General features: G+C 58.0%; 1 protein-coding gene across 1 annotated transcript in view; it reads left to right on the top strand.

Moving 5' to 3' along the window:
- Nucleotides 1–27,164, top strand: part of HSPG2 (heparan sulfate proteoglycan 2) — a gene marked incomplete at both ends in the record, with an annotated part of 93,524 nt that overhangs the window by 62,070 nt on the left and 4,290 nt on the right. The window contains 52 exon segments of the mRNA XM_084243714.1: nt 444–557; nt 1,733–1,860; nt 1,995–2,081; nt 3,304–3,362; nt 3,574–3,741; nt 3,862–3,972; nt 5,588–5,688; nt 5,778–5,958; nt 6,853–6,978; nt 7,127–7,279; nt 7,373–7,515; nt 7,799–7,934; nt 8,018–8,172; nt 8,360–8,492; nt 9,139–9,148; nt 9,150–9,306; nt 9,391–9,526; nt 9,988–10,139; nt 10,315–10,450; nt 10,541–10,692; nt 11,382–11,517; nt 11,661–11,812; nt 12,170–12,308; nt 12,402–12,553; nt 13,137–13,272; nt 13,394–13,545; nt 13,780–13,918; nt 14,511–14,662; nt 14,846–15,005; nt 15,968–16,107; nt 16,513–16,648; nt 16,970–17,121; nt 17,444–17,585; nt 17,683–17,823; nt 18,144–18,278; nt 18,516–18,697; nt 19,114–19,309; nt 19,550–19,729; nt 20,020–20,280; nt 21,367–21,565; nt 22,060–22,157; nt 22,538–22,804; nt 23,439–23,548; nt 23,730–23,877; nt 23,960–24,076; nt 24,756–24,867; nt 25,151–25,295; nt 25,375–25,474; nt 25,626–25,735; nt 25,857–25,965; nt 26,333–26,431; nt 26,772–26,993. Of these exon segments, the coding sequence (XP_084099840.1) occupies nt 444–557; nt 1,733–1,860; nt 1,995–2,081; nt 3,304–3,362; nt 3,574–3,741; nt 3,862–3,972; nt 5,588–5,688; nt 5,778–5,958; nt 6,853–6,978; nt 7,127–7,279; nt 7,373–7,515; nt 7,799–7,934; nt 8,018–8,172; nt 8,360–8,492; nt 9,139–9,148; nt 9,150–9,306; nt 9,391–9,526; nt 9,988–10,139; nt 10,315–10,450; nt 10,541–10,692; nt 11,382–11,517; nt 11,661–11,812; nt 12,170–12,308; nt 12,402–12,553; nt 13,137–13,272; nt 13,394–13,545; nt 13,780–13,918; nt 14,511–14,662; nt 14,846–15,005; nt 15,968–16,107; nt 16,513–16,648; nt 16,970–17,121; nt 17,444–17,585; nt 17,683–17,823; nt 18,144–18,278; nt 18,516–18,697; nt 19,114–19,309; nt 19,550–19,729; nt 20,020–20,280; nt 21,367–21,565; nt 22,060–22,157; nt 22,538–22,804; nt 23,439–23,548; nt 23,730–23,877; nt 23,960–24,076; nt 24,756–24,867; nt 25,151–25,295; nt 25,375–25,474; nt 25,626–25,735; nt 25,857–25,965; nt 26,333–26,431; nt 26,772–26,993 (7,357 nt within the window).

Below are 27,164 nucleotides of genomic sequence, written 5' to 3'. Positions count from 1 at the left end.
GTGCCTGTGCTGCCCTTTTCACTTTATTTGGTGAATGTCAGCAAGCTGTAAAGATCGTTGCAGATCTAGGGCTCCTAAACCCTCTTTGTCCATCTAGGGGTTAAGTTTTCAGCACAGATTCTGCCAGAAGAATTTCCTGGACAACATCCTGGGGGTGGAGGAGTGTTCTCCATTAAGGATGATGTATTATTTCAGTAAATTCAGAGAGGCAGAAGATGCCAGGCAGGAGGGGGCCGGGAACTACCCCAGCTCTGGAGTGTCAATAAAATGAAGACAGTGATGGGAAGAGGGATGTTGAAAGGGAGACTGGGGCGGAGGCTGTTGCCTCCAAGGGCCTATGGAGTCTGGATGGTGGGTTGGGGATGAAGGGGGAGGGGTCTGTTGGCTCTAGATGGGAACCTGTTGAGGATGGAGACCAATTCTCTCTGGCCCCCGCCCCCCAGGACTGTGCCTCGGGCTACACCCGCACGGGGAGTGGGCTCTACCTCGGCCAATGTGAGCTGTGTGAGTGCAATGGCCACTCGGACCTGTGCCACCCAGAGACCGGGGCCTGCTCGGTAAGATGCAAGCAAGGCCGGGGCAGCCAGCCTGGGGCTGGTGGGGCGCCAGCACTGGCTGCCAGATAGGGAGGGGCTCTGTCAAGTAGACCTGGGTCTAGGGCAGGATCATAGGGCCTGGCCTGTGGGGTGATGCACCCTAGCGTCCGATCTCCAAGGGGCTGAAGGACTGGTGGGTTGCCAAGAACTATGGAATAAGATCCTTCTTTATAAAGGACACATTGGTTGCTACTGTCTCTGATCCCCAAAGTAACACCTGTTCTTTGTAAAAGAGCCAGACTAGAGAGAGAACCCCAAAAGAAAAGAAAGTGAAAATTCCCTATAAGCCTCCCACCTAGAGGTAATCCCTGTCAAGGGTAGAATAGAGCTTTTGGCTTCTTTTTAGTGGCAAACATTTACACAGCTTCATATCCTTTCTGATTTACAAATGAACATGGGTAATCAACTTTTTTCACTTACAAATTCATGAACATCGTTCCATATCATTTACTATATTTTTACATCAGAACTTTTCTGAATAGTGTGTGTCCAGCCCTTCAGGGTATATGGTCAGGACCAGATGTTTGACAGAACCACAAACCACACACGGGCAAGGAATGTGCTGAGTTAATGAAACAAATGTGCATCTCCTTGGAGGAGAATGTAAAATCCACATGTTATGATGATGTAACAGTATTTTCAAAGTTCTGCCCCCAAAGACCCGGAGAACACATCTTTAATTTCTTGTGATATTCTAGGGTTTTTGTTTTTTTTTTTTTTTTTTGGTGGGACCCTCGCTGGTGGCCGGGGAATGAACCGGCGCTGCAGAGGCTGCGGGCAGCCTCGCAGCCCAGCGCTCAACCACTGCGCCACCAGGGGAGGTCCTATTCTAGGTATTTTTATAGGAAAATGTAAGAAATACAATGACCGTCATCTTTTTGATAGCTATTTGGGTGGATTTTTTTTTTAATATATCCAGTTCCCTGTTCATGGATATGAGGTTTGCTTCCAAGCTTTCACTTTTATAGACACCACCAAACTGAACATTCTACAGTGAAACCTTTATGCTCCTCTGTGATTATTTCTTTAAGATAAGCTCACAAGCTTGGGATTTCCAAGTCAAGGGAATGCAGAGTTGTAAGGCTTTTGGTAGGTGTTGCCAAGTGGCATGTGGCTGACATCCCCTCGCCTTGCAGCAGTGCCAGCACAACACCGCCGGGGAGTTCTGCCAGCTGTGTGCGCCTGGCTACTACGGAGATGCCACAGCCGGGACACCCGAGGACTGCCAGCCCTGTGCCTGCCCACTGACCAACCCGGAGAACATGTGGGTCTCCTGCTCAAGGCCCAGAGGAGAACGCCCACCTGGGCGTGGAGGGCACTGCATTGGCTTTCGGGGCAGAAGGGAGTAGGGTGGGGTATGGGCACCCCAGGATCTGACCTTTGCCACCTCTATCCCAGGTTCTCCCGCACCTGTGAGAGTCTGGAAGCTGGTGGGTACCGCTGCACGGCCTGTGAACCTGGCTACACCGGCCAGTACTGTGAGCAGTAAGTTTGCAAATAGGAGGCAGTGGTGGTGGTGGGGGCGGGCATCTGATCTACTCCTGGGTGAAAGCCCCCGATGGAGTTGCTCAGGACCATGTCGCTCCCGTGCCCAAAACCCTTCCAAGGTGCCCCTTGTCTTTCCTTTAAGTCCAGGCACCTCAGGCAGCCTTTTGCTTCTGTCCCATTGCACTCTGGCACCCAACTCTGGACTCTCGCTGGGCTTGACTTCTTGATGTCCAGGTCTTGAAAGTGCTGTTCCCTCTGCACAGAACATTCTTCACCCCCAGACCTCCACTTCTTGTCTCACTCTGTTTAGTCTTCAAGGCTCAGCTTCATTCACTCATTCAGCAATTTTTAAAAAAGATTTATTTATTTATGCATACAAGAACTGGGGTGTAGGCCAGAGGTACAGGGGGTGAGAGGATTCACCAGAGACCGAGTGGGGAGCAGAACAGGCAGATCTACTGAAATACACTGCTGAGGGGAGCAGCGGGCGAGTCAGGAGAGGTCTGCTGTGCCATGTGGGTCAGCTTCCTGCCCGGGGATTGAACTCATGCTGCAGTGGCTGGCAATAGCTTAATAAAGCTGAGACTGTAACGCCTGCGTCACCAGTGAGGCCCTCATGCAGCAATTTTTTATTGAACGCCTACAGTGTGCCAGGCTGTTGGAGATGAAGTAGTGAACAAAGTCCATCTGGTCATAGCTTTAGGGAGTAAACCACCTAAATGGGAGACAAGCCACCATGCAAATATGAAGTTATAAACCATGGTAGTTCTCTAAAGAGAAGTCTGTGCCACAGTAATATTCCAGCTCAGCAGTCCCCTTCCTTAGGAAGCCTCCTGATGCCCAGAGCTGTTAGTGCCTCCGTGCCCCATGCCTGCACCACCTCACATGTGTCCTCGCTCTCATAGTGAGTTCTTTGGGAGCAGGGACTCCATTGTGGTCACTGGCGTATTCCCATGACCTAGCAGAGCAATTGCTCAGTAAACATTTGTTGAAGGATTGTTTCCCTAGGGAATAAAGACCCACATTACCCAACCTGCTGACATTCTCTGATACACCCCTTGCTCAGGTCACTGAGACCTTGTCTTGGGCCTCTGTGTCTCTGAAGTCATTCCAGAGCTCTGAGACTCCTCCCCAATCCTGGCAGCAGGCTGACCTCTGACTCCCCAAGTCCCCTGGGTCCCTTGGCACTCACAGAGCTGGTTTTTGTTCTTCCTTACAGGTGTGCCCCAGGTTATGTGGGCAACCCCAATGTGCGGGGAAGCCGGTGTCTGCCACAGGGTAAGTAGGACTGTGGCCTTGGGTCAGGATGATGAGCAAGGCAGGGAGTCCAGGGAGTTTTGAGAAATACTAAGTCTGGAGAACAGCACCAGAGGGATGCAGGTGGGGGAAGGGCGGGGGCAGCACACCAGTGCTTAACAGGGCAGATTTCTGAGACAAGGCCGCGGTCTGGGGACCTCTGCCTGAATGGCCTCTCCTGTCCCTCCCCCAGCTGACCATGCCTCTCTGGTGGTCCGGGTCCATCCTCCTCGGAGCATAGTACCCCAAGGTGGCTCCCACTCCCTGCGGTGCCAGGTCAGCGGGACCCCACCCCACTACTTCTACTGGTCTCGTGAAGATGGACAGCCAGTGCCCAGCAGCACCCAACAGCGACATCAAGGTGATGCAAGCCACCCTGCAGTGGGAGGGGGAGTCCCTTCCCTACCAGGGTCACATCCCTACACACGGCGGGGGCAGGGAGTGCATCTGCACTGATGAGCTCCCATCCCCTCCCCACCAGGCTCCGAACTCCATTTCCCCAGCATCCAGCCCTCAGATGCGGGAGTCTACATTTGCACCTGCCGTAACCTCCATCTTGCCAATACCAGCCGGGCAGAGCTGCTGGTCACTGGTGAGTCCCTCCACCTCCTTCCCCAGGCCACCTGTCCTGGACTGGCTTCAGACCCAGCAGCTGGTGTTCATCTGCCAGAGGGAGGGTGGTTGCCTAGACCAGGGCACTGTCCGTGGAGATGGCCAGGCTGGTTTCTGAGGCAGAATTGACAGGACTTGATTGTGGACATTCAGGGAAAGAAAAGTTTAGGTGGATGCCCAGCGGGTCTGGTCCTAGCAGCTGGGCAAATGGGGTGCCGCTTACTTAGAGGAGAGAGGCCCCAATAGCAGTGTCTTCCTACGGGCTCTCCGAAGCAGAAGCTGAGACAAGGATGTGACAGTAGTTTGTCTGAGAGGTGAAGTGAGACTGGGAGAGATCGGGAGGCATCCAATAAAGCATGTGTTGTGGAGCTGGTTCCCCAGTGAGGACTTATTGCTTGATAAAACCAAGGGAGGGCCTCCCTGGTGGCACAGACGGTTGAGCGCCACACTCTGAAGCTGTTCGTAGCCTCTGCAGCGCGGGTTTGATCCCGGCCAGCCGGCGAGAACCCAACATGGCGAAGCAGACCTCTCTTGTCTCGCCTGCTGCTCCCCTTGGCAGTATATTTCAGTCAGTCTGCCTGTTCTGTTCCCCACTCTGTCTCTGGTGGGTCCTCTTGCCCTCCCGCGCATCTGGCCGGTAGCCCGGTTCTTGTATAAAAATGGATAAATCTTAAAAAAAAAAAAAAAAAAAAGCCGAGGGAAACCCCAGAGTAAAACAAGCCCCTTGGAGTCACCCTACCCCAGGGTCAAAAGAGGTGGGGTACACATATCCCCCAATGAGCCCTGCTGATCATTGACTGGGACCCCTGCTAGGAGCAACAACTTCAGTGAGGGAAGGGATAGAAACCAAACTGAAGTGAGGCAAAGAACAGATGGAAAACATTTCTCAAGAGTCTTGGCTCTCAAGGGAGGTGAATAAATGGAGCAGTACCTGGGAGAACATGGGGCCAAGGTGCATTTTCCAGAGCTGGAATTCTAGAACACATTTGTCTGTGGAGCAGAATGATCCAGTGGGGAAGGGAGGAAAAAGACTGGATGGAGCCAGAGAGGGAGGAAGTCCTGGGCAGGGAGATCCTGCACCTGCAACATAGAGTGTCTGGGGTGGGGAGAATCTTATCCCTGGGGACCAGGAAGGTGGAAGGTGGGTTCCTTTGGGAAGTTGGGCAAAATCCAGACTGGTAGTTTCAATTTTCTCAAAAAGGGTGAGTTGAAGCCATTAACTGTAAAAGTGGAGGGGGTGTTGGGGAGGCAATGGGCGGAGGTGAAGAGTTCTTTGGGAAGGCAGAAACTCGAACCAGACAGAGAAGCCCAGTTGGAGTGAAGTGTGAAGTGCTCAGAGCTCATTTGTGGTCTGTGGTCATGAAATGGAGCCAAGAGGCAGGGTGTGATGTTCTCCATCATTCCCTGGCTCTGCTGGCCTCTTGGTGCCAACAGGAAGAAAGTAGACATTGGGGAGCGTGGTGCCAGGGTGGGGGATGGATTCTAAATTCGCCTGGGACAGAGGTGATACCCAGGTGAACGGATGGAGAGAGAGTAGCCACAGGCCGGGCTGGGCTAGCACCCCACTCACAGGGGCGGGGCTGCCATCCCCACAGAGGCCCCGAGCAAGCCCATCACAGTGACAGTGGAGGAGCAGCGGAGCCAGAGTGTTCGCCCCGGAGCTGACGTCACCTTTATCTGCACAGCCAAGAGCAAGGTGGGCAGGGGAGGGTCATCAGGGAGCGCCTGTCTTCTGGGGTCTCCAAGTCTCCACGCTGATTCCCCATCACCTCGCCCTCCCTGCAGTCTCCAGCTTACACCCTGGTGTGGACCCGCCTGCACAATGGGAAACTGCCAGCCCGCGCCATGGACTTCAATGGCATCTTGACCATTCGCAATGTGCAGCCGAGCGACGCGGGCACCTACGTGTGCACCGGCTCCAACATGTTCGCCATGGACCAGGGCACAGCCACACTGCATGTGCAAGGTATGTGGCTTATTCCCAGACCTGACCCACCGAGCCCAACCTTCCCCACACCCCACAAGACTCACAACCATTTTTTCATTCAACTGACACTTGGAGCATCTGCAGTATAGGAGCCAGGCCCTGGCCTAGACTCTGATACAATGCGGGAGATAAAGACAAACAACTTCTGCCCTCCCGCAATGCATGTACTCATAGGGAGACAGTAAGCATGGGAGCAAATGAAAAAAAACAACATGACTGCACCTGGCAATGAGTGCCAGGATAGGAAGAAACAGGAATGGGAGAGTAAGAAATGAGGGGAAGAAAATGAACTTCTACATGGGGTTGTCAGGGAGGACCTCCAGGAGGAGGGGACATCTGCGCTGAGACCTGCGGGAGGAGGTACTGGACTATTTAAAGAACTGGTAGAGGGGCCTCCCCTGGTGGTGCAGCGGTTGAGCGCTGGGCTGCAAGGCTACCCGCAGCCTCTGCAGCGCCGGTTCATTCCCTGGCCCCCGGCAAGGATCCCACAAAAAAAAAAGAAAAGAAAGAAAAAGAAAAAGAACTGGTAGAGGAAGTATCATGTACACAGGCCTTTATCTGCACAGCCAAGAGCAAGGTGGGCAAGGCCAGCATGGCTGGAGCTCTGGAAGGGAGGGTGGGTGAGGAACTTGACGGTGTGGGCAAAGTTGAGTGCACGCAGAGTGTGGTGGGCCACGGCAGGACTTTGGGTTTTATTCTAAAAGCTGTAGAGAGCCACAGACAGTTCCTAAGTGGAGAAGTAACAAGATCCCATGACTGTTTTAAGAGCTCCCTCTGGGTGCTCTATGGAAAATGGCCTTGAGGGCTAAGAATGGAAGCAGGAGGTTGCAGCCTTTGGTCAGGCAACATGCCCCTCCTATTCTTTCTCCTCAGCCTCGGGCACCCAGTCTGCGCCTGTGGTCTCCATCCACCCGCCGCAGCTCACAGTACAGCCCGGGCAGCTGGCTGAGTTCCGCTGCAGCGCCACAGGGCACCCCACGCCCACCATTGAGTGGTCAGGTGAGACCGCAGCAGGAATGACTCTGGGGCCCTGGCTGCCCTTGGCCTGGGAGGCTTGCACCAGGAATCTAGGCTGTGAGGTCTACAGCCCAGAGGGGCCCAAGAAGTGCCAGTCCCAGTGGGCGCTGACCCTGCTTCTCCCCACCAGGGGGCCCTGGCGGCCAGCTCCCGCAGAAGGCACAAATCCACGGTGGCATCCTGCGCCTACCAGCCGCTGAGCCCGCCGATCAGGCCCAGTACTTGTGCCGAGCCCACAGCAGTGCTGGGCAGCACATGGCCAGGGCTGTGCTCCACGTGCATGGTGAGAGGACAGGGCATGGGCGGGGTCTGGTGGGGACAGAGCGAGAGCACATGGGCAACCCAGACAGGGGTTCTCATGGGGCTCTGTCTGCAGGGGGCAGCGGGCCCAGGGTCCAGGTGAGCCCAGAGAGCACCCAGGTACAGGAAGGCCACACTGTCAGGCTGTACTGCAGGGCCACAGGTGTCCCCAGTGCCACCATCACCTGGAGGAAGGAAGGAGGCAGCCTCCCCCTGCAGGTGAGGCAATCTAGCCAGGCCACTCTGCCCATGGCCCCCACCAATCCTCTTCTCCATTCGCTTCTGTCACCAAGATGGCAGCCTGCTCAGACAGCCTGCGGTGCATCCTGCCTGCTCTCAGCGACCTGCTCTGCTGCCTGGCATTGCCCTCCGTGTTGCCTGGCCAGGGCCTGTGCTTGGTTGAATTCTTGGCTCTGTGCCTGCCTGGCCCCTCACCCGCCCGCACTGGCAGCCCCTGCAGCCGCCTCCATCCCCTCATTGGCTAACCCCTCTCGTGTGGCAGGCCCGGTCTGAGCTCAACGACATCGCCACGCTGCTCATCCCGGCCATCACGGCCGCCGACGCTGGCTTCTACCTCTGTGTGGCCACCAGCCCCGCGGGCACTGCCCAGGCCCGCATCGAAGTGATCGTCCTTGCAGGTGCGGGGGCGCCCGGGGGCTGAGGATGTGGGAATAGCTATTCAGGGCTCCCCAGAGGCCTACTCACTGTTCTCCCACCGCAGCCTCCGGTTCCAGCTCCCACCCAGTCAGGATCGAGACTTCATCACCTTCTGTGACTGAAGGGCAGACGCTGGACCTCAGCTGTGTGGTGGCAGGGCAGACCCAGGCCCAGGTCACGTGGTACAAGCGAGGGGGCAGCCTGCCTCCCCGCACCCAGGTATGAGGGGCCCTGACCTGGGAGTGCCCTGGGCAGAGGTTGAGGTTCACATGGCCAGGCGGTGGCCCTGTCCCCCCCATCCCCAGCTTTCGTGGGGCAGCTCAGAGTGGAGCCTCTAGTGAGCTCAGTGACTCACTGAGGCCCAGAAGTGATGACCACATCATCATGCCTTTGTCGCCCCGCCCAGGTCCATGGCTCCCGCCTGCGACTCCCCCAGGTGTCGCCAGCTGATTCTGGGGAATACGTGTGCCGCGTGGAGAACGGTTCGGGCCCCAAGGAGGCCTCCATCATCATCTCTGTTCACGGCTCCCAGGAGCCAGGTGGGGCTGGACAGGGCATCTCCCAGTGTCCCCAGGGAAGGGACCTGTGGTCTCTTCAGTGACAGACATCAGGACAAGAGGGGACACTAGGCAGGCTTTGGCCCTCTACTCCCACTCAGAGTGGTACAGACTGAGCGTGGGGATGAGGTTTCCTGCGCCCCATGGTGAGCATTCTGTTTTCAGAATTCCTCAGGGAGCCACAGAGGCAGGGGTGAACACTGGGTTGGGAGTCAGGCTAACCTGGGTGACTCAGCCCCTCATCTGCCTGGAACTGCTTAATTTTCCTTTTGGGTCCTCAGTTTGCTCATCTGTGAAATGGAGTCAATACCACCACCATGTGGTGTCAGCCCCTGGCACTCGCATTTTAGAGGGGATGGTAGGATATTGTCCGTATCCTGACACCAGCCTAGGCGCTAGAGGACTTTGGTTCCCTTAGGCCAGAGCACCTTGTTATAGAGCCAGAGGTCGTGGGTAGACAAAGGGACTCAAGCTCGCTTTTGGGGAGGAGTCTGACTGGCCATGCTGAGCATGGTCCCAGCCCCAGGAAGGATTCCTGCCAGCCTGCCCAGGAGGACCTGGTCATGTCCCAGGGCCTCCTGCCTCACAACTGCAGGGCTGGAGCGCAGAAGCCCAGGCCTTTGACCAGTCCCTCTGTACCCCATTTCCAGGCAACACCCAGCCCATCCGCATTGAGCCCTCCTCCTCCCACGTGGCCGAAGGGCAGACCCTGGATCTGAACTGCGTGGTGCCCGGGCAGCCCCACGCCCAGGTCACCTGGCACAGGCGTGGGGGCAGCCTCCCTGCCCGGCACCAGGTACAGTAGCCCCCAGGACCAGCCTGTAGAAGGGGTTGGAGAGGGCCACTCTGGCCCCTTCCTAACGCCCCTGTTCACACTCAGACCCACGGCTCGTTGCTGCGACTGTACCAGGTGTCCCCTGCTGACTCGGGCGAGTACTTCTGCCGAGTAGTCCTTGGCTCTCGGCCCCAGGAGACCTCCGTGCTGGTCTCCATTGAGCCTGCTGGCTCCCTCTCTGGTGAGTGACTGCCCATGGTGGGATGGAGCAGGGAGTCTTGCCAGGCACTGAGGTCCTCGGGACTTCTCTTGCTGACGAGGGCGGAGGCCGGGAGGGGCAGGGGGGGACCGACCTTGGAGCTGGCCCAGGCCCAGCTGACTTCAGTGCTCTCAGCAATCCACCGTCTTCCCATCACTTCTCTCTGGCCACACCACGGTTTTTTTGTTTATTTTGTTTTGTCTTTGTGCTGCCTCCTCATCCTCTCTCTCTCGCAACCTCATATATCCTCTTCCCCTCTGTAAAACTTGCTTCCTGCCTGTCTCTCCTCTTCTGGCTTGCTCAGCTGAGGACCACCAGCTTAGACCACCAGGCCCCAAAGAGTATAGGCCTGGCCTCAGAAGACAAGGCTGGGCTGGCTCCAGGGTGGACAGTTCTTGCCCTTTCTTAGGGGTGCACTTATGACCTTTGCCTCTGTTCCCCAGCCCCAGGACCTGTCCCGCCCGTCAGGATTGAGTCTTCATCCCCCACGGTGGCCGAGGGGCAGACCCTGGACCTGAACTGTGTGGTAGCAGGGCAGGCCCACGCCCAGGTCACTTGGTACAAGCGCGGGGGCAGCCTCCCCGCCCGGCACCAGGTACCCAGAGGCAAGGAGGTGGCAGGGGGCTACCCAGGGCTAAGCTATGGGCTGTGGGCCATGGGTACCCAGCCCCTTGGTGAGGGACTGGCAGTTCCCTGGACAGAGGAGTAGCACAGGGGCATTCCCTGGGCTCCATGCAACTCCCACTCAAACCCCTGCTTATGGCTGCCAGGTCCGTGGCTCCCGTCTGTACATCTTCCAAGCTTCACCAGCTGACGCGGGCGAGTACGTCTGCCGGGCCAGCAATGGTGTGGAGGCCTCCTTCAGGGTCACAGTAGCAGGGACCCAAGGGGCCAACTTCGCCTACCGTGAGTGGAGCCCCAGGCTGGGCTGGAACAGAGAAGGGGAGTAGGGTGACAGCTGCCAAGAGCTGCAATGACCAGTGACTCTAACTGTAGCTCCTGGTGGCGCCCAGCCCATCCGCATCGAGTCCTCCTCCTCCCATGTGGCAGAGGGGCAGACCCTGGACCTGAACTGCGTGGTGCCTGGGCAGGCCCATGCCCAGATCACATGGCACAAGCGTGGGGGCAGCCTCCCCGCCCGGCACCAGGTACAGTGAATGAGCCAAGACGAGGAAGGGGACACTGAGTGTTGGGAGAGGGTGTAGGTCAAGGATGGGGAGGACTAGAGGTTCCTCTGAGACAGGACACCTGGACCCCACTGCACAAGGTGTGTACAGCTTCAGGACTGGCCAGCCTGGGTACGAATCCTGATTTTGCTGCTTAGTAGTTGTGACCCTAAGCAAGTTACATTTTACAGCATCAGCATCTGTAAACTGGTAATAATAGGGCCTGCCCTGTAGAATTCTTTTTGATTAAAGTGAATTACATGTATGCAATGTGCTCAGAACTCTGACGCTTAGAAAGTGCTCTGAGCTATGATTATTACCGTAACCCCTTTACCTATTATTATTGTATATTATAGAATTTAGGATGCCACTGATTGCGTGATTTTTCTGGATCTCTAAGGGAAAAGCTGCCACTTGTAATTGTGGGATTATTCACTGTAATATGCATCTTGACTTCAGACACCTGAGAGAGTCTCTTAGAACTGGGGGAAAGTGGTATTAGTGCCTGCCCAGCTCCCTGTGGCTCCTGTCTGCGCCCCACTCCTGGAGCAAGACATTCATGTCCCCATCCCTGAGCAGGATCCTGCTCTGGTCAGGCCTGGGTGGGCCAGAGAGGGCAGGTGCCAGAGTCTCACGAGGGCCCCCTCTGACCTCACCTCTCTTCTGGCCAGACCCACGGCTCACTGCTGAGGCTAAACCAGGTGACCCCGGCTGACTCAGGCGAGTATGTGTGCCGGGTAGTGGGGGGCTCTGTGCCCCTGGAGGCCTCCGTCCTAGTCTCCATCGAGCCTGCAAGCTCTGTGCCTGGTGAGTGGTGCTGGTGGAGGGAAGAGCAGCGGCCCAGCCAGGCTCTCCCTTCCAGCAGCGGCAGGATCCTATGGGATCAACAGCCCCTACCTCCACTAGGTCCCCTCCCAACAGGGGGTTGACTCTGTGTCCTTTGTCCCCAGCACTGGGGGTCACCCCACCAGTCCGGATTGAGTCCTCCTCCTCACACGTGGCTGAAGGGCAGACTCTGGATCTCAACTGCCTAGTTTCTGGACAGGCCCATGCCCAAGTCACTTGGCACAAGCGTGGTGGCAGCCTCCCTGCCCAGCACCAGGTAGGAGGCAGGAGCCAAAGCAGGAGGGCTGCTGGAAGACCCTTGTAACTGCAGAGAAAGTAGCAGGAGCTGTGAATTCCGGCATGTTCGAGTTAGAGGCCGTTCAGCAATTTGCCTGTTTCAGACCTTCTTTGACTCCGTGTCCTCATCTGTCAAGTGGGCTCACACTGCCTGCTGGACAGGGTCCCCCACTTCTTCCCAGGGGAATTGAAAGATCATGAATGGTGGTTCTCCCAGAGAGCTTCCACGAGAGCACCAGCTGGGCCATCCTGGGAGGAGCCCAGGAAGAGAACAGGGGTCCGCCACAAGCCCCAGTGCTGGCTCTGAGTCTGCAACCCCCAACCTTGTCTCTCCCAGGTGCATGGCTCCAGGCTCCGGCTACCCCAGGTGACCCCAGCTGACTCTGGGGAGTATGTATGTCGCGTGGTGAGCAGCTCAGGCATCCAGGAAGCCTCAGTCCTTGTCACCATCCAAAGGCGCCTTGGCCCCTCCCACAGTGAGTATCTGGGGTCATAGCAAATGAGAGGGGCTGTTAGTGGCCCAACTTCACCCTCAGCCACAAACACACCCTGCTTCTTCCTGCCTCTAGCCCAGAGCGTGGTGTACCCCGTCCGCATCGAGTCCTCCTCAGCGTCCCTAGCCAATGGACACATGCTGGAACTCAACTGCCTGGTGGCCAGTCAAGCCCCCCACACCATCACCTGGTACAAGCGTGGAGGCAGCCTGCCCAGCCGGCACCAGGTATGGAGACAGCAGGCAGGGAGAGCAAAAGCAGGGCACACCAGCCCTGACAGCAGTTGGGACTCAGCTCCACATTGCTCATTTAGTCACTCAGCAAACATTGACCTTCTTGCTGGATGTGCCTTGGACTCATGCTGAGGATACAGAGATAAGTCCCCCTGCCCTTAGTTGGACCCTATATTTTAACAGAGCATTCATTGATTTACTCACTCATTAAGTTTCCCTGAGAACCTACTCCAGGCCAAGATCCTAGCCTGGCACTGAGGATTCCAAATGGGTTGAGAAAGGTCCCTGCCCTGGGGGTGTTCGTGGACTAGAGGGTGAGACAGAAATGACGATGCAGATAGTATAATAGTAGCCACAGAGCACTGGAGAACCCAGGCAGGGCCCAGGGGGCTTTCCGCAGGGGTGACCACAGTCCACCCCAGCCTGGAGCCTCAGGAAGGCCACTGAGGGAGTTCTGAAGGAGCTGGCAGCTGGCCCCAGGCAAGACAGGGAGGCATTGGAAATGTGGGTTGGGAGGCTGCTCAGTTCCAAGGCACAGAGGTGCTTCCCCCACCCACCGACACCCTCTCTCCCTTAGATCGTGGGCTCCCGGCTGCGGATCCCCCAGGTGACCCCTGCTGACTCGGGCGAGTATGTGTGTCATGTTAGTAACGGTGCCGGCTCCCAGGAGACCTCGCTCGTTGTCACCATCCAGGGCAGTGGCTCCTCCCACGGTGAGAGCAGTGCATAGAGCGGGGGGCTCGCACAAGTGGGTACAGGGGAGGCAGAGAGGTCCCTGCTCTGTGACACCCTTGTCTGACTCTGCCTGTGTGGTCTCTCTTACTGTCTCCCCAGTGCCCAGCGTCTCCCCACCAATGAGGATCGAGTCCTCATCCCCCACAGTGGTTGAAGGACAGAACTTGGAACTGAACTGCATGGTCGCTGGGCAGCCCCAGGCCACCATCACATGGTACAAGCGTGGGGGCAGCCTTCCTTCCCGCCACCAGGTACAATGTGGTGCCCTCGCCCTGGGAATAGAGCTGCTGCTTCATGGGGTGGGCAGTGCTCAGGAAGCCCCGGGGCAAAAGTGCCTGAAGCCTTAACTGGAAATCCTGGGACATTCTTTTTCCCACTCTTGGGAGACAGACAGTAGCCTCCTGATCTGGTCTGATGAGGGAGACCAAAAAGGAGGCCTGAGCCAGCCAGTGACTGGCTGGCCTCTCTCCCCTCGCTGCTCCCAGGCCCATGGCTCCCGCCTGCGACTGTACCAGCTGTCTGTGGCTGACTCCGGCGAGTACGTGTGCCGAGCTAACAACAACATCGATGCCCAGGAGACCTCCATCATGGTTTCGGTCTCCCCCACTGCTGGCAGCCCCTCCAGTGAGTTTAACGAAGAACCAGGAGGGGGCAGGGAGACTCGCTGGGGAGAAAGAGCTCTGGAATCAGAGCCCACAGACGGCGCTGCAGAAGATGCCTGGGTTCAAGTCCTGCCTACACCACTAAGGAACTTGGAGTTACTCTCAGCTTCAGTTTCCTTAGCGAAATGGTGATATGAACCATTCCAGCCCTGTCAAGCTATCAGTGTGGTGGCCACTAACCACCTATGGCACTTTAAATTATTTCAAATTTAACTGTTCACTTTTAAGCTGCAAATGCTCACATTTCAATTGCTCAGTAGCCTCGTATAGCTGGTGGCCACTGTATTGGACAATGCAGATAATAGGACATTTCTGTTATGACACAAAGTTTACAGACTTTGTAATAATGAAATAAGGTAATACATATGACGTGCTTAGAACAGAACCCGGCAAGTTGCAAGTGCCTAATAAGTGTTAACTTGTCAGCTCTTGCCAACTTTTGTTAACTATTTCCTTGAGGGATGGGGGTTTCTACTGTGGAGTCTCCCACCAACTCAGTTGTTCCCAAATCTGACTATAGTCAAAGCCCCAACTTGCTCTTTCTGTGCTCTCAGTTCCTGGCAGTGCCGTGCCCATCAGAATTGAGTCATCTTCTTCACATGTGGCTGAAGGGCAGACCCTGGATCTGAACTGTGTGGTTGCTGGACAGGCCCACGCCCAGGTCACTTGGCATAAGCGAGGGGGCAGCCTCCCTGCTCGCCACCAGGTACTGGCACTGGATGGGGGGAGGGCGGCTGGATATAGGCCCTGGCTAGGAACCCACCCTCAAGCTCTGCCGGGGAAGGAGGCTGGGAACCCTGTGGGGTGCATAGTGGTGAGACCCTGACTGCAGGCCTTCAAGGAGCCCATCTCACTCTGCTGCCCTGTCTCCCGTCCTGTCCCTGCTCAGGCACACGGCTCGTTGCTGCGGCTGCACCAGGTGTCCCCAGCTGACTCGGGCGAGTACGTGTGCCGCGTGGTGGGTGGCTCCGGCTCTCTGGAGGCCTCCGTCCTGGTCACCATCGAGGCCTCTGGCTCTAGCGCTGTTCCTGCCCCTGGTGAGGGTCCCTGTGGTGGGACTGGGAGGCTGAGAGGGACACCAGTAGGCAGAGATGGGGAGCTAGGTCAAGTGGGGTTCATCTGTAGGGCCTGAGAGCACTGGCTGTGGATGTCACCCCAGGGACATTGCCTCTCCCGGTTCCACTTTCCTCCTCTTACCACCATCCCATGAGTTCCCTACACCTGGAACTGCACTTCTGGGCAGATGTGAGGCTGGTGGTGCTCGGATAAACATCATTTATATTGATAGTGGCATGTTAGGGGGAAAGCATAGCCACCCATCAAACTTGTGATGGCTTCATGGATATTGTTACCTGTACATGGGACCCAGTATTTAAGACTTTTTCAGTGGCTCAATTAAAAGGAAAACATAAAATGATTATCACAGGGGCACACGGCTAAATCAGGGTAGCAGTGAGTGAATAAGTGACAGATGTGATGACATAGCACTTGCTAGGAGCTGGGCCCTCTTGTGTTTTTGCCTGTCTGTTCATTTCCTCCTCTGAGATAAGTGTGAATGTGCTCTCCATTTTATAGGTGGGGACACTGAGGCCCAGAGCAGTGAAGTAGCTTTCTGAAGTCAGATAGTTAATAAGTGGCAGAGCTTGGTTTTGAACCCAGGTAGTCAGCCTGGAGTCCAGGTTCATAGCCCCACACTACTTGAGTCTGGGAAACATTAGTGATCTGTGCCCAGTTACCTGGGCCCAAGCTGAGCTACCATCTTGCTGGGAGCACAGGAGAAGGAGGAGTTGGGCCCATTACCTGGGGTGGCTCCAGGAGAATGCGATGCTTCTACCCACCAGGCTAGCCCACCTGCTCTGGGCCTCAGGGGCCTGGGAATGGGGGCATTGAGACCTCCTCTGCAGATGACCTCTGGTCTGAACATCTGGGAATGCAGGGGCAGGGCTGAGGGCACAGGAGTAGGAGTGCCAGCTCACTCACCGACCTCTCTGTGCCCCAGCCCCTGGCAGAGCCCCAGCCATCCACATCGAGACCTCCTCCTCCCACGTGGCTGAAGGGCAGACCCTGGACCTGAAGTGCGTGGTTCCCGGGCAGGCCCATGCCCAGATCACATGGCACAGGCGTGGAGACAACCTCCCTGCCCGGCACCAGGTATGAGGGCTACAGAAAGCAGAATGTGGGCAGTCCCGACCCCCTGTCCCAGCATCCCTGCCTGAATGTGAGAAGGTGGCCTCAATATCTGGAACTTCGGGGAAATTGTGTCAGGAGCTGACTTGGAGTCAGGAGGCCAAGAACAGGCTGGGCAAGGCAGGGCTACCCCTGGTGCCACCTTGGTGCCAATTAGGAAAGGACACCTTTTCCTCGAGATCCTGGACTTCCTCCTGCCAGAAAAAAAAAGTCATAGTAAACATGGGTTACAGTGTTGAGGGGGTCACCTTGGACAGGATGCCTACATACAGGTACAGGACTGCCCTGGGGGCAAGGCCAGAGGGTCTGGACATCTAAAGGCCCTGGCCAAGGGTCCCCCAGCTCACCCTCCCCACTCTTGCCTGCCAGGTCCACGGCCCCCTGCTGAGGCTGAACCAGGTGTCCCCGGCTGACTCTGGCGAGTACTCGTGCCAGGTGACTGGCAGCTCCCTGAAGGCTTCTGTCCTGGTCACCATCGAGGCCGCTAACCCAAGCCCCATTCCTGGTGAGTGACAGGCACTGGAGCATTGCTGGGACCTGGCCTTGCTCCTCCCAGTTACCCCAGCAAGCTCTGGCTCTCCCCTCCAGGACCGGCCGCCAGCCCCTCCCCCACCCACTGGGGCTCACCAGCCTTGGGCTTTGGTATGGCTGGCACCTGGACCCCCAGGGAACGCAGACCCTTCTTAGGTCTGTGGAGCATAGCCTTGTCCATCCTCTGAAACTGCTGCCCCTCCCAGAGGACCAGCTGGTACCTGCCCCCACCGCAGAGTCCCTCTTCCAGCCCCAGGAGCCTTGCCTCCCTCTCTCACCCACCCTCTGCCCGCAGCCCCAGGACTGGCCCAGCCCATCTACATTGAGGGCACCTCCTCCCATGTGGCCGAGGGGCAGACTCTGGACCTGAACTGCGTGGTGCCTGGGCAGGCCCATGCCCAGGTCACATGGCACAAGCGCGGGGGCAGCCTTCCCGCCCGGCACCAGGTACAACGTCCAGCAGTGGGAGGGGTCCAGGGCAGAGAGCCCACCTGCTCTCCCAAGTCTGCTCAGGGACCCCAGGGGATAAATAAAATACATTGGGGGGAAGCGCTCGCCAGCCTGGGAGTCAAGAGACCTGGCGCGTCTCTGCTGACTGCTGCTGACTTTCCTGACCCCTTTGCTCTATAAAGTGGGCGGGTGGGACTTCTAGGGCTCCAAAGATGAAGCTTCCTCCCCACCAGCTGGAGCCTGAGGCCCCGTGAGAACTCAGAGACGTGCCCTGTCCTGAGCGCTCCAGCCTGATGGCTGCCCCTCCCCACTCTGACAGGCCCACGGCTCCCGGCTGCGCATCCACCACGTGTCCCCCGCGGACTCCGGAGAGTATGTGTGCCGCGTGGTCGGCAGCTCGGGGCCCGAGCAGGAGGCCTCCTTCACGGTCACCGTCCCGCCGAGTGCCGGGTCCTCCTACCGTGAGTGGCACATGTCACTCAGGGGGAGAAGAGGGGCTGGGGCCGGGGGCGGAGCCCACCCAGCCCTGCTGAGCCAGCCCTCTGTCCCCCACCCCAGGCCTCAGGAGCCCTGTCATCTCCATTGACCCACCCAGCAGCACTGTGCAGCAGGGCCAAGATGCCAGCTTCAAGTGCCTCATCCACGACGGGGCAGCCCCCATCAGCCTTGAGTGGAAGACCCGGAACCAAGAGCTGGAGGGTGAGCGGCGGGAGGGTGGGGCTGGAGGCGTGAGTGTGTGGTGCTCCCCTCTGCGGGCAGGGCTAGGCCGGGATGGCACCAGGCTCACCCCATGACCCTATGCAAGGCCCTTTCCCTATGGGGCCTTGGTGTCTCCATCTGTGTGGTGAGGGGGCTAGACCCAGGAGTCTCCAAGGGCTCTTTCCTCTGTCACCTGTGGCTGAGCTGGACACAGCAGACTGGAGGTGTCAGGGGCAGGGGGTGGAAGTGCCTCTGCTGATATCACCGACACATGAGGTCAACCCCACTGACCATCAGCTCCCCCCATGCCAATCCCACAGACAATGTCCACATCAGCCCCAATGGCTCCATCATCACCATCGTGGGCACCCGGCCCAGCAACCAGGGCACCTACCGCTGCGTGGCCTCCAATGCCTACGGCGTGGCCCAGAGCGTCGTGAGCCTCAGCGTGCACGGTGAGGGGCATCAGCCATGTGAGCTCTGCCTTCCCGATTCTGAGCTCAGAACCTCCAGTTAAAATTCTGCCCCCTGCATTGCTCCTCTCTTGTGCATTCTCCCTCTCTGAGCCTCAGTTTCCACATGGGTGCAGGGGGGAGACCAGTGCCCACCTGGCAGTTACTCAGGAGGGGGCTGCGACTGCCAGTGGCCATTGAGCCCTGCACGTGCCTCAGTGGTGCTGTTCCTCTGGGCAGGACCCCCGGTGGTGTCTGTGCTCCCCGAGGGCCCTGTGCGGGTGAAAGTGGGCAAGGCTATCACCCTGGAGTGTGTCAGTGCTGGGGAACCCCGCTCTTCTGCTCGCTGGACCCGCATCGGCACCTCTGCCACCCTGGAACAGCAGACATATGGGCTCGTGGACGGCCACACGATGCTGCAGGTGAGGCAGCTCTCCCCGGCCAGAAGCCAAGGCTGTTCTGTGGGTTTGACGCCGTCTCCAGGATCCATCCTTGACCAGATGCTTTCAGGAAAGAGTGGTGTGTGGGTGGGGGTGAGAATGGATGGAGAGAAAAGGGGGGATGGTCACGGTGGAGGTGAGAAATGGGTAGATGGGTGGATAGGTGGTTAGGTGGGAGGTGGGTAGATGGCTGGCTGGGTGGGTGGATGGGACAGGTGGGTGAGATGATGAACAAGGGGACAGATGGTCTAATATGATGTCTTATGTGTGAGTTCTCCGGAAGCCAACCAAAGAAGAGAGCAAAAACAGGGAAGAAATAAAACCAAGCCAGAGTTAGGGGCTGATGCCAAGCTCTGTTCCCCCTCCCCCACATAACCTGCCTCCTTGCTTTCTTCCAGATTTCATCAGCTAAACCATCAGATGCAGGCACCTACGTGTGCCTCGCTCAGAATGCACTGGGCACAGCCCAGAAGCGGGTAGAGGTGATTGTGGATACAGGTGCCGTGGCCCCAGGCGCCCCCCAGGTCCAGGTTGAAGAGGTTGAGCTGACCGTGGAGGCTGGACACACAGCTACCCTGCGCTGTTCAGCCACAGGTGTGGACTGGGTCTGGCACACAGGGCAAAGCAGGCGCCTTGGGACCTGAATTGTAAACATGAGAGAGCTGTGGAGGATAGGCGGATACAGGCTTAGGGAGGGGACTCTGTTTGGGCATCTCCCACCAATGCCTTAGTGCCCCCATGAAAGGGCAGGATCACCCGGGGTCCTTCCTTGCCACCCCCACCCCCAGCTGGTCCTGAGCATCCCAGCAACCTCTGTTGTCTTCCACTCCATAGGCAGCCCCACGCCCACCATCCACTGGTCCAAATTACGCTCCCCGCTGCCCTGGCAGCACCGGCTGGAAGGTGACACGCTGATCATCCCCCGGGTGGCCCAGCAAGACTCCGGCCAGTACATCTGCAACGCCACCAGCCCTACCGGGCATGCTGAAGCCACCATCGCCCTGCACGTGGAGAGTAAGGACTCATTTTCCCTCCTTGGACCCCATTCTCTGTACTGCATGGAGGTCTGAGCCCCCACTCCCCACCAGGCTCCACTTGGATAGAACATCAGGACACCCATCCAGAGCCCTGTGCACCTCTGGTCCCCAGAGCCTACCCTACCCCAAAACCCACACCCCCTTCTAGCACCTCTGCTGCCCACATCCCTAATCCTATGGACTTACCGTTCAGCCTCTCTGGGCCTTTGGCAAGTCACCAGGGCTGGACACCTGCTCCCATCCTGACTTCTGCATCCCCCACCCCAGGTCCACCATATGCCACCACAATCCCAGAGCACATCTCAGTGCAGGCAGGGGAGATGGTGCAGCTCCACTGCGTGGCGCACGGGACACCCCCGCTCACCTTCCAGTGGAGCCGGGTGGGCGGCAGCCTCCCCGCAAGAGCCATCACCAGGAACGAGCTACTTCGCTTTGAGCCTGCGGCTCCTGAGGACTCAGGCCGCTACCGCTGCCAGGTCACCAATAGGGTGGGCACTGCCGAGGCCTTCGCCCAGGTGCTTGTCCAAGGTGAGCAGCTACAGGCACGTGGGGACCTGCACTTGGGGCACAAAGGCCCTCCTCTGTTACCCCACAATGCCCTCCTCTCCCCAGTTCCCCAAGGCCCGAGGTAGGCCTGCCTCCTCCAGGCCTGTGGTCTCCATACTGTTCTCAGCAACTCTTGCTCTCATTGCGGTACCCCTTCCCTTGACATTGACTTTGCATTGCCAGTGGCTGTTGTTGACCCTTGTGCCCCAGCCTGCCTCACCTGCCAGGCTGAAAATGCCCAAGACAGAGCCCGGAACCCGTCATCTCCAGCAGCCCCTTATCTTTCCACCACAGGACCCAGAACGGACGGGGGTGATTGGACAGTGGAGACAATGAGTGTAGGGCAGGGCAGCACCCACCCCCAATGTCCCTGGGGATTTAGTGGACCTCCAAAGAATCCAGCATCTCCATGGTCTCCTCTGTCAATGACACAAGGCCAAACGAGTGCTGTGGGGGCCCACGTTCTAGAAGCAGAAAAGCATGTAGCCCAGTGGCCAAGAGTCTGGGTTTAGTTCATGGCTTGGTCCTTGCTAGTTATGTGACCTGGGCCAAGTCAGTAACCCTCTCCAAGCCTTAGTTTCTTCACCTGTAAAGTGGGGAGAACAGGTCCGGCACATAGACTGACTTAGATACATTTACATAAAGCCCGTGGCGATAGCAGGCCCCTCACACAGGGTAACATGCATCTGCGCCCAGCCCTTGTACACACATGTGCCTTCATCACGGATCCTCTTATTTTAGGCTATAGCTGGACGCATCCACTGCCCTTCCTTACAGTGTCTAAATCTTCCCAAGACCAGCCCCTCCCACTCTTGTTATAGGCTGCTCTCCCCTCCCAAAGGCCAGGATTTTGTGGGTGCACAGAACCTGGTGCTCCTCAGGCTCTTAGATGTGTTGACTGAATGACTGTACAAGTGACCGGTCAGAGAGGCTGCCGGGAAATGGCCTTTGAATGTTTGGAAACTTCCTGGGTCCTGGGGACCTTAGGGATATCACAAATGTGCATGCAACACACACACACACACGCGCACATACACACACACACACAACCTGAACGTGTTCCCACAGGCCCTTCCAGCTCCCATCCCGCCAGCCCAGCCGGGTCCACGGCTACCGTTCAGATCACACCTCAGATAGAGACCAAGAGCATTGGGGCGAGCGTCGAGTTCCACTGTGCTGTGCCCAGTGACGGGGGCACCCAGCTCCGCTGGATCAAGGAAGGGGGTCAGTTGCCCCCTAACCACAGCGTGCAGGATGGAGTGCTCCGGTGAGTGGGGGTGGGGAGGGACTGTATGGGCACCCCAACCCAAGTTGCACAGGAGGGCTGAGGTAGACTAACTTTTAGGGTATCCTCGGGGAAGCTCTTCGCCTCCCCTGGGCCTCAGTGCTCTGAGCTGTGCAGTGGGCATAGAACACTGAAATGAGATTATCTGTCTCATACAACACAGGCTTAGCACAGGGGTGGCCTATGTAAACAGTGGCCCAAATGGATGTGATTACTATTGTTGTGATTATTATTCAGAGGGTAGAAGACAGGCTCTGAGGCCAGATAGATACAAACGACTCCATCTCAGCTCTACTACTTGATAACTGTGATCTTGAGCTCTAGACCATAAGGCTTTGGTGGTGACATCCACCCGCCCTGTCCGTGTTGCCTAGCCCTTGGGGGACTAGTTTATGCAGAGCTGTCACCAGCCTCGAAATTGCAAAGCACTCTCATTAGTTATTTTTTCTCCCTGCTGTCTTATTTTTTCTTTACAGAATCCAGAACCTGGACCAGAGCTGCCAGGGGACGTATATTTGCCAGGCCCAAGGACCGTGGGGACGGGCCCAGGCCAGTGCCCAGTTGATTGTCCAAGGTAGGAGAGTGGCTGCAGGCCTATGCTAAGACCAGGGGCCAGGAGAGGGGCCCCAGACCTGGACCCTAAAGAGAATTATCCAGTTCTATCTTGTGTCTAGCAGAGAGTCAGGGAGTTTGACATGGCAAGGGAGATGGGTGGAGAGAGTGGGTACGCAGACAAACCAGTGAGGGCTGACTCGGTGCATACACGAGGGAGTAAGCAAACGGAGTAAACACATGAGGGTGTTAATAGGTGAATGTGTGAAAAAGAGAATGCAACAATGAGTGAACGCCTAGGCTCCAGGGCTCACCTTTTCTGGGGCGTCTGCAGTCTCCGTCTCTTGGGAGAGGCCTGCCTCGAGCTGGCCTCACTCTGCCTCTGCCTCCCTCCTCCCCCAGCCTTGCCCTCCGTGCTGATCAACATCCGGACCTCCGTGCACACTGTGGTGGTCGGACACGCGGTGGAGTTTGAGTGCCTGGCGCTGGGTGACCCCAAGCCTCAGGTGACATGGAGCAAAATTGGAGGGCGCCTGCGGCCTGGCATTGTACAGAACGGAGGCATCATCAGGATCGCCCAGGTGGAGCTGGCCGATGCGGGGCAGTACCGCTGTACCGCCACCAACCCCGCTGGGTCCACCCAGTCCCACGTGCTACTCCTGGTACAAGGTGAGGGCTGGTGGGGCTCTCGGAAGGAACCAGGAGTGCGGCAGGACTCCCCTGCTGCTGTCTCCTGCTTTGCCTGCTTTTTTCTTCCTTCCTGCTCCCCAGGGAATGTTCTATGTTGTACATTTAAAGGAGCAGGTTCATAATGAACGGTGTCTGCAGGAGATAAAAGTGTTACCCTAGGGCAGCTTGGAACTTGCAGGCAAAAGCAAGCCATGGGGGATCAGGAGGAAAGTGGATATGGCCTCACCTACAGGAGTGCCTGCTCTGCAGCCCCTCATTGGCAGAGACATCGACAGACATAAAACAGCTAGGAGTGAACACAAATCTGTGTTTTCTTTAGAGGCAATTCCTTTTTACCCCAAACATATGACTTGCTTCCAAGTCTACTGACCCACACCATCCTAGTACCATCCTAGGTCCCCAGAGGACTGCACAATTCCGCCCAGCTGTGTTGAAATTTCTCGAATGGTGCAGTCAAATGTTCCTGTCCTTGAGCCCTGACTGTCACTTCTCACCAGGACAGCCACCTTTCCCTCTAAGCCTCATCTGTGAAATGGGGACATGGGCACAGACCGGGCTCACACATGATGGCTGTCACCAGGTTGATGGCCTGTATCTCCTCCCCTTCCCACAGCCCTGCCCCTGATTTCCACGCCGCCAGAGGTCCGTGTGCCTGCTGGTTCTACCGCTGTCTTCCCCTGCATGGCCTCTGGCTATCCCACTCCTGATATCTCCTGGAGCAAGGTAAATACTAGCAGGGGCCAGCCTGAGGGGCAGGGGCCATGTCTTCACCATCTCAGGCCCCCAGGTCATGGCTCAAGCTTGGCCCAGAGCACTTGCTGAGCATTTGAGGGCAGCCCTGAGGTAGAGATGGGAGGTAGGCCCCGTGGAGGTGCCAGGGTCCAAAGTATGGGTGTGTTTGCAGCTGGATGGTAACCTGCCACCTGACAGCCGCCTGGAGAAAAACATGCTAGTGCTGCCCTCGGTGCGACCCCAGGACGCAGGCACCTACGTCTGTACTGCCACAAACCGCCAGGGCAAGGTCAAAGCCTTCGCCCACTTGCAGGTGCCAGGTGAGACAGTAACCACCACCCCTCCAGAACTGTCAGTGCCCACTCCCTGCTGGGCATCGTCTAACTGTGCTCTCTGCTGCAGAGCGGGTGGTGCCCTACTTCACACAGACCCCCCGCTCCTTCCTGCCACTGCCCACCATCAAGGATGCCTACAGGAAGTTTGAGATCAAGATCACTTTCCGGCCCGACTCAGCTGATGGTGAGCAGGGAGAGATGCTGATTTGGAGGGGCTCAGGGCAGGGGATGGCCTGGAGTAACTGCCCTCACGATGAGCCCTGGCTGCCCCAGTCTCACCACCTCCCGTGGCCCTCCCTATCCCAGGGCCCCCAGGCTGCTGGGCAGTCGCTCTGGGCCATCTCTCATGCCTCCCACCACCCCCCATACTCCCCTCTTGAGCTTCCCCATGGTCCCCCTGGCCTGGGAGCATCAGCACCCAGTCCCGCCCCTTCTCCCCACCCTGGCTCTGTTCTTTCCACCCCCTCCATGTCCTCCCATCCCTCCCCCTCTCCTCTCTTTGTCTCATCTGTTTCTCTGTCTCTTCCGTCTCTTCCGGGTCTCTGACTTTCACTGTCCAGGCCTCCTCCTCTTCTCGGGTGAGTCTGCCTCCCTCTGCTCCTTCAGGTAGACCCTGCGGTGTGACTGGGGCAGATTCCGTTTCTCTCCAGGGGCTCTAGGCGAGGCCCTTCTCCTCGGGGCACCATTCTGGGCCACGGCGGGGCTTCCCTGACTGCCCCCGGCCCTCGCTGTGCGGTGTGTGCCGGGTGATGGGCAGGAGCCGAGGGCTGGAAAGGCTCACTAGCTGGGGTGGCTCTTCTTGGGGCAGGAGGGACAGGAAGCCTGTGGTGGCTGGGGGGCCTCACACCACCTTGCCCACCCAGGGATGCTGCTGTACAATGGGCAGAAGCGGATCCCAGGGAGCCCCACCAGCCTGGCCAACAGGCAGCCTGACTTCATTTCATTCGGCCTCGTGGGCGGAAGGCCCGAGTTCCGGTGAGAACCTCAGCCTCCCCATTCACGGAGAGGGGGCCGGATGGGGGGAGCTTTAGACAGGCATGTCCCACCCTGGGTTGAGTTGTGCAAAGGCCTGGGCTGGGGTGCTGCTCTGAACAAGCCCCAGGGCAGGGGTGCACAGAAAGAGAAGGCCTGGAGGGGCAGGGAAGGGGCAGGTATTAGGTGAGAAGGAAGCAGGGCAGGGACTACAGAAAATGCCCAGGCTGGCCCCTTACTCAACCCCTATCTACGCTCTCCTGCCCTCCCCCATCCCACGGAGCAGGTTTGATGCAGGCTCAGGCATGGCTACCATCCGCCACCCGACTCCGCTGGCTCTGGGCCAGTTCCACACTGTGACCCTGCTGCGAAGCCTCACCCACGGCTCCCTGATTGTGGGCAACCTGGCCCCTGTCAACGGGACCTCCCAGGTAAGAGCAGGCCCATCCCCTATTTCCAGCCCCCTCACCTGAACCTCTGCCTGCCATTCCTGACCCCCCCACTCCCCAGGGCAAGTTCCAGGGCCTGGACCTGAATGAGGAGCTCTACCTGGGGGGCTACCCCGACTACAGAGCCATCCCCAAGGTGGGGCTGAGCAGCGGCTTTGTAGGTGAGCGCCCTTCCGCCCTCCAGCCCTGGCCATGCCTCACCTGACTGGCTGGCAGAGCCCTTGGGAGCTGGGGAGGTACTGCCAGGTGTGGGCTGGGGCTGGACAGGCCTCCCAGGGCCCCATCCTTGCTCATCCTGCACCCCCGGCCCAGGTTGTGTCCGGGAGCTGCGCATCCAGGGTGAAGAGATCGTCTTCCACGACCTCAACCTCACAGCGCACGGCATTTCCCACTGCCCCACCTGTCGGGATCGGCCCTGCCAGGTAACCCCACACTGCCCACATCACCTGGCTGCCCCTGGTCACTGGCCTTACCCTGGCTGGCTTCATGGGAGTGTGGGAGGCCAGAGCATTCTGGGCCCGACTTTGGGGGGCTGCCTTGCAGAACGGCGGCCAGTGCCAGGACTCAGAGAGCAGCAGCTACGTGTGCATCTGCCAGGCCGGCTTCACTGGCAGCCGCTGTGAGCACTCGCAGGCCCTGCACTGCCACCCAGGTGTGTGCCCTGTCCCCATCCCTGCCACCCCAGGACCTGCCTCTGTCAATTGCTGCCCCTTCATATTCACCCACACCCCAGCTGCAACTGGTGCTCACCCCAATCCCTGCCACCCCATATGCTGTCCAGATAGTCTTTCAAGAGCACCCCACGGGGTCACCTGTTCCCTTCCCCCCATGCCCTCCTCTTCCCTAGCCTCCACTTTTGCTCTAGTCCACCTGCCACTTCAGTCTTCTGGACAGCCCAAGGCTCCACCCAGCCACCTCCCCACCCTCCCTGACTAGCCAAGCCCCCAGGGTGTGATGAGCAGGGTCCCACCTTCTCTTGAGTCACCTCCATGCCTCCTCTTCCTCTTGTGTCCCCCCAGAGGCCTGTGGACCCGACGCCACCTGTGTAAACCGACCTGACGGCCAAGGCTACACCTGCCGCTGTCACCTGGGCCGTTCGGGGTTGAGGTGTGAGGAAGGTGAGTGGAGCCAGGCCTGAACCCCTGGGAGCCCAGACAGGCAGGCGGGGCAGCTGGGCAGCGCCGCTCTGGGCATGATGTGCCCTATGGATGGTAAAACTGTTCAGATCTAGAGGGCCTCAAAGTCAGCTGCTCGAGCTATGCCTGAACTCTTCACATGAAGATCCACAAAGGGCGCCCCGTGTTACTGGGCCCCTCCAAGGCTAGTGGGCAGGGCCGGGGCCTGGGACTTCTGCCTGCTGCTGCTGTTGCTCAGCTTGTCCTACACCTCTGGGAGGGACAGCGGGGTGGTCAGGGGTTGCAGTATCCCCGCTGACCAGCTGAGCTGTGGCTGCTACAGGTGTGACAGTGACCACCCCCTCCATGTCGGGCACTGGCTCCTACCTGACGCTGCCTGCTCTCACCAACACGCACCACGAGCTGCACCTGGATGTGGAGTTCAAGCCACTGGCCCCAGATGGGCTCCTGCTGTTCAGTGGGGGGAAGAGTGGGCCCGTGGAGGACTTCGTGTCCCTGGCGCTGGTGGACAGCCACCTGGAGTTCCGCTACGAGCTGGGGTCAGGTGAGCACCAGGCACCAAATGCCCATGGTTCTGGGTATCAAGCTTTGTGCCTCCCTCGGCTCCATGTCTGACGGAGGCTTACAAGAATAAATTCGGAAGTCAGCCCCCCAAGTGCCCCCTGTTCCTTCTCGTCCTTCTCTCATGGTGTGACGGAAGATAAGTCCCTAGACC

This window comes from Talpa europaea (genome assembly GCF_964194135.1).
Source record: "Talpa europaea genome assembly, chromosome: 9".
In the NCBI taxonomy this organism is placed as follows: Eukaryota; Metazoa; Chordata; class Mammalia; order Eulipotyphla; family Talpidae; genus Talpa; species Talpa europaea.
This window is presented reverse-complemented; position numbering and strand designations above follow the sequence as displayed.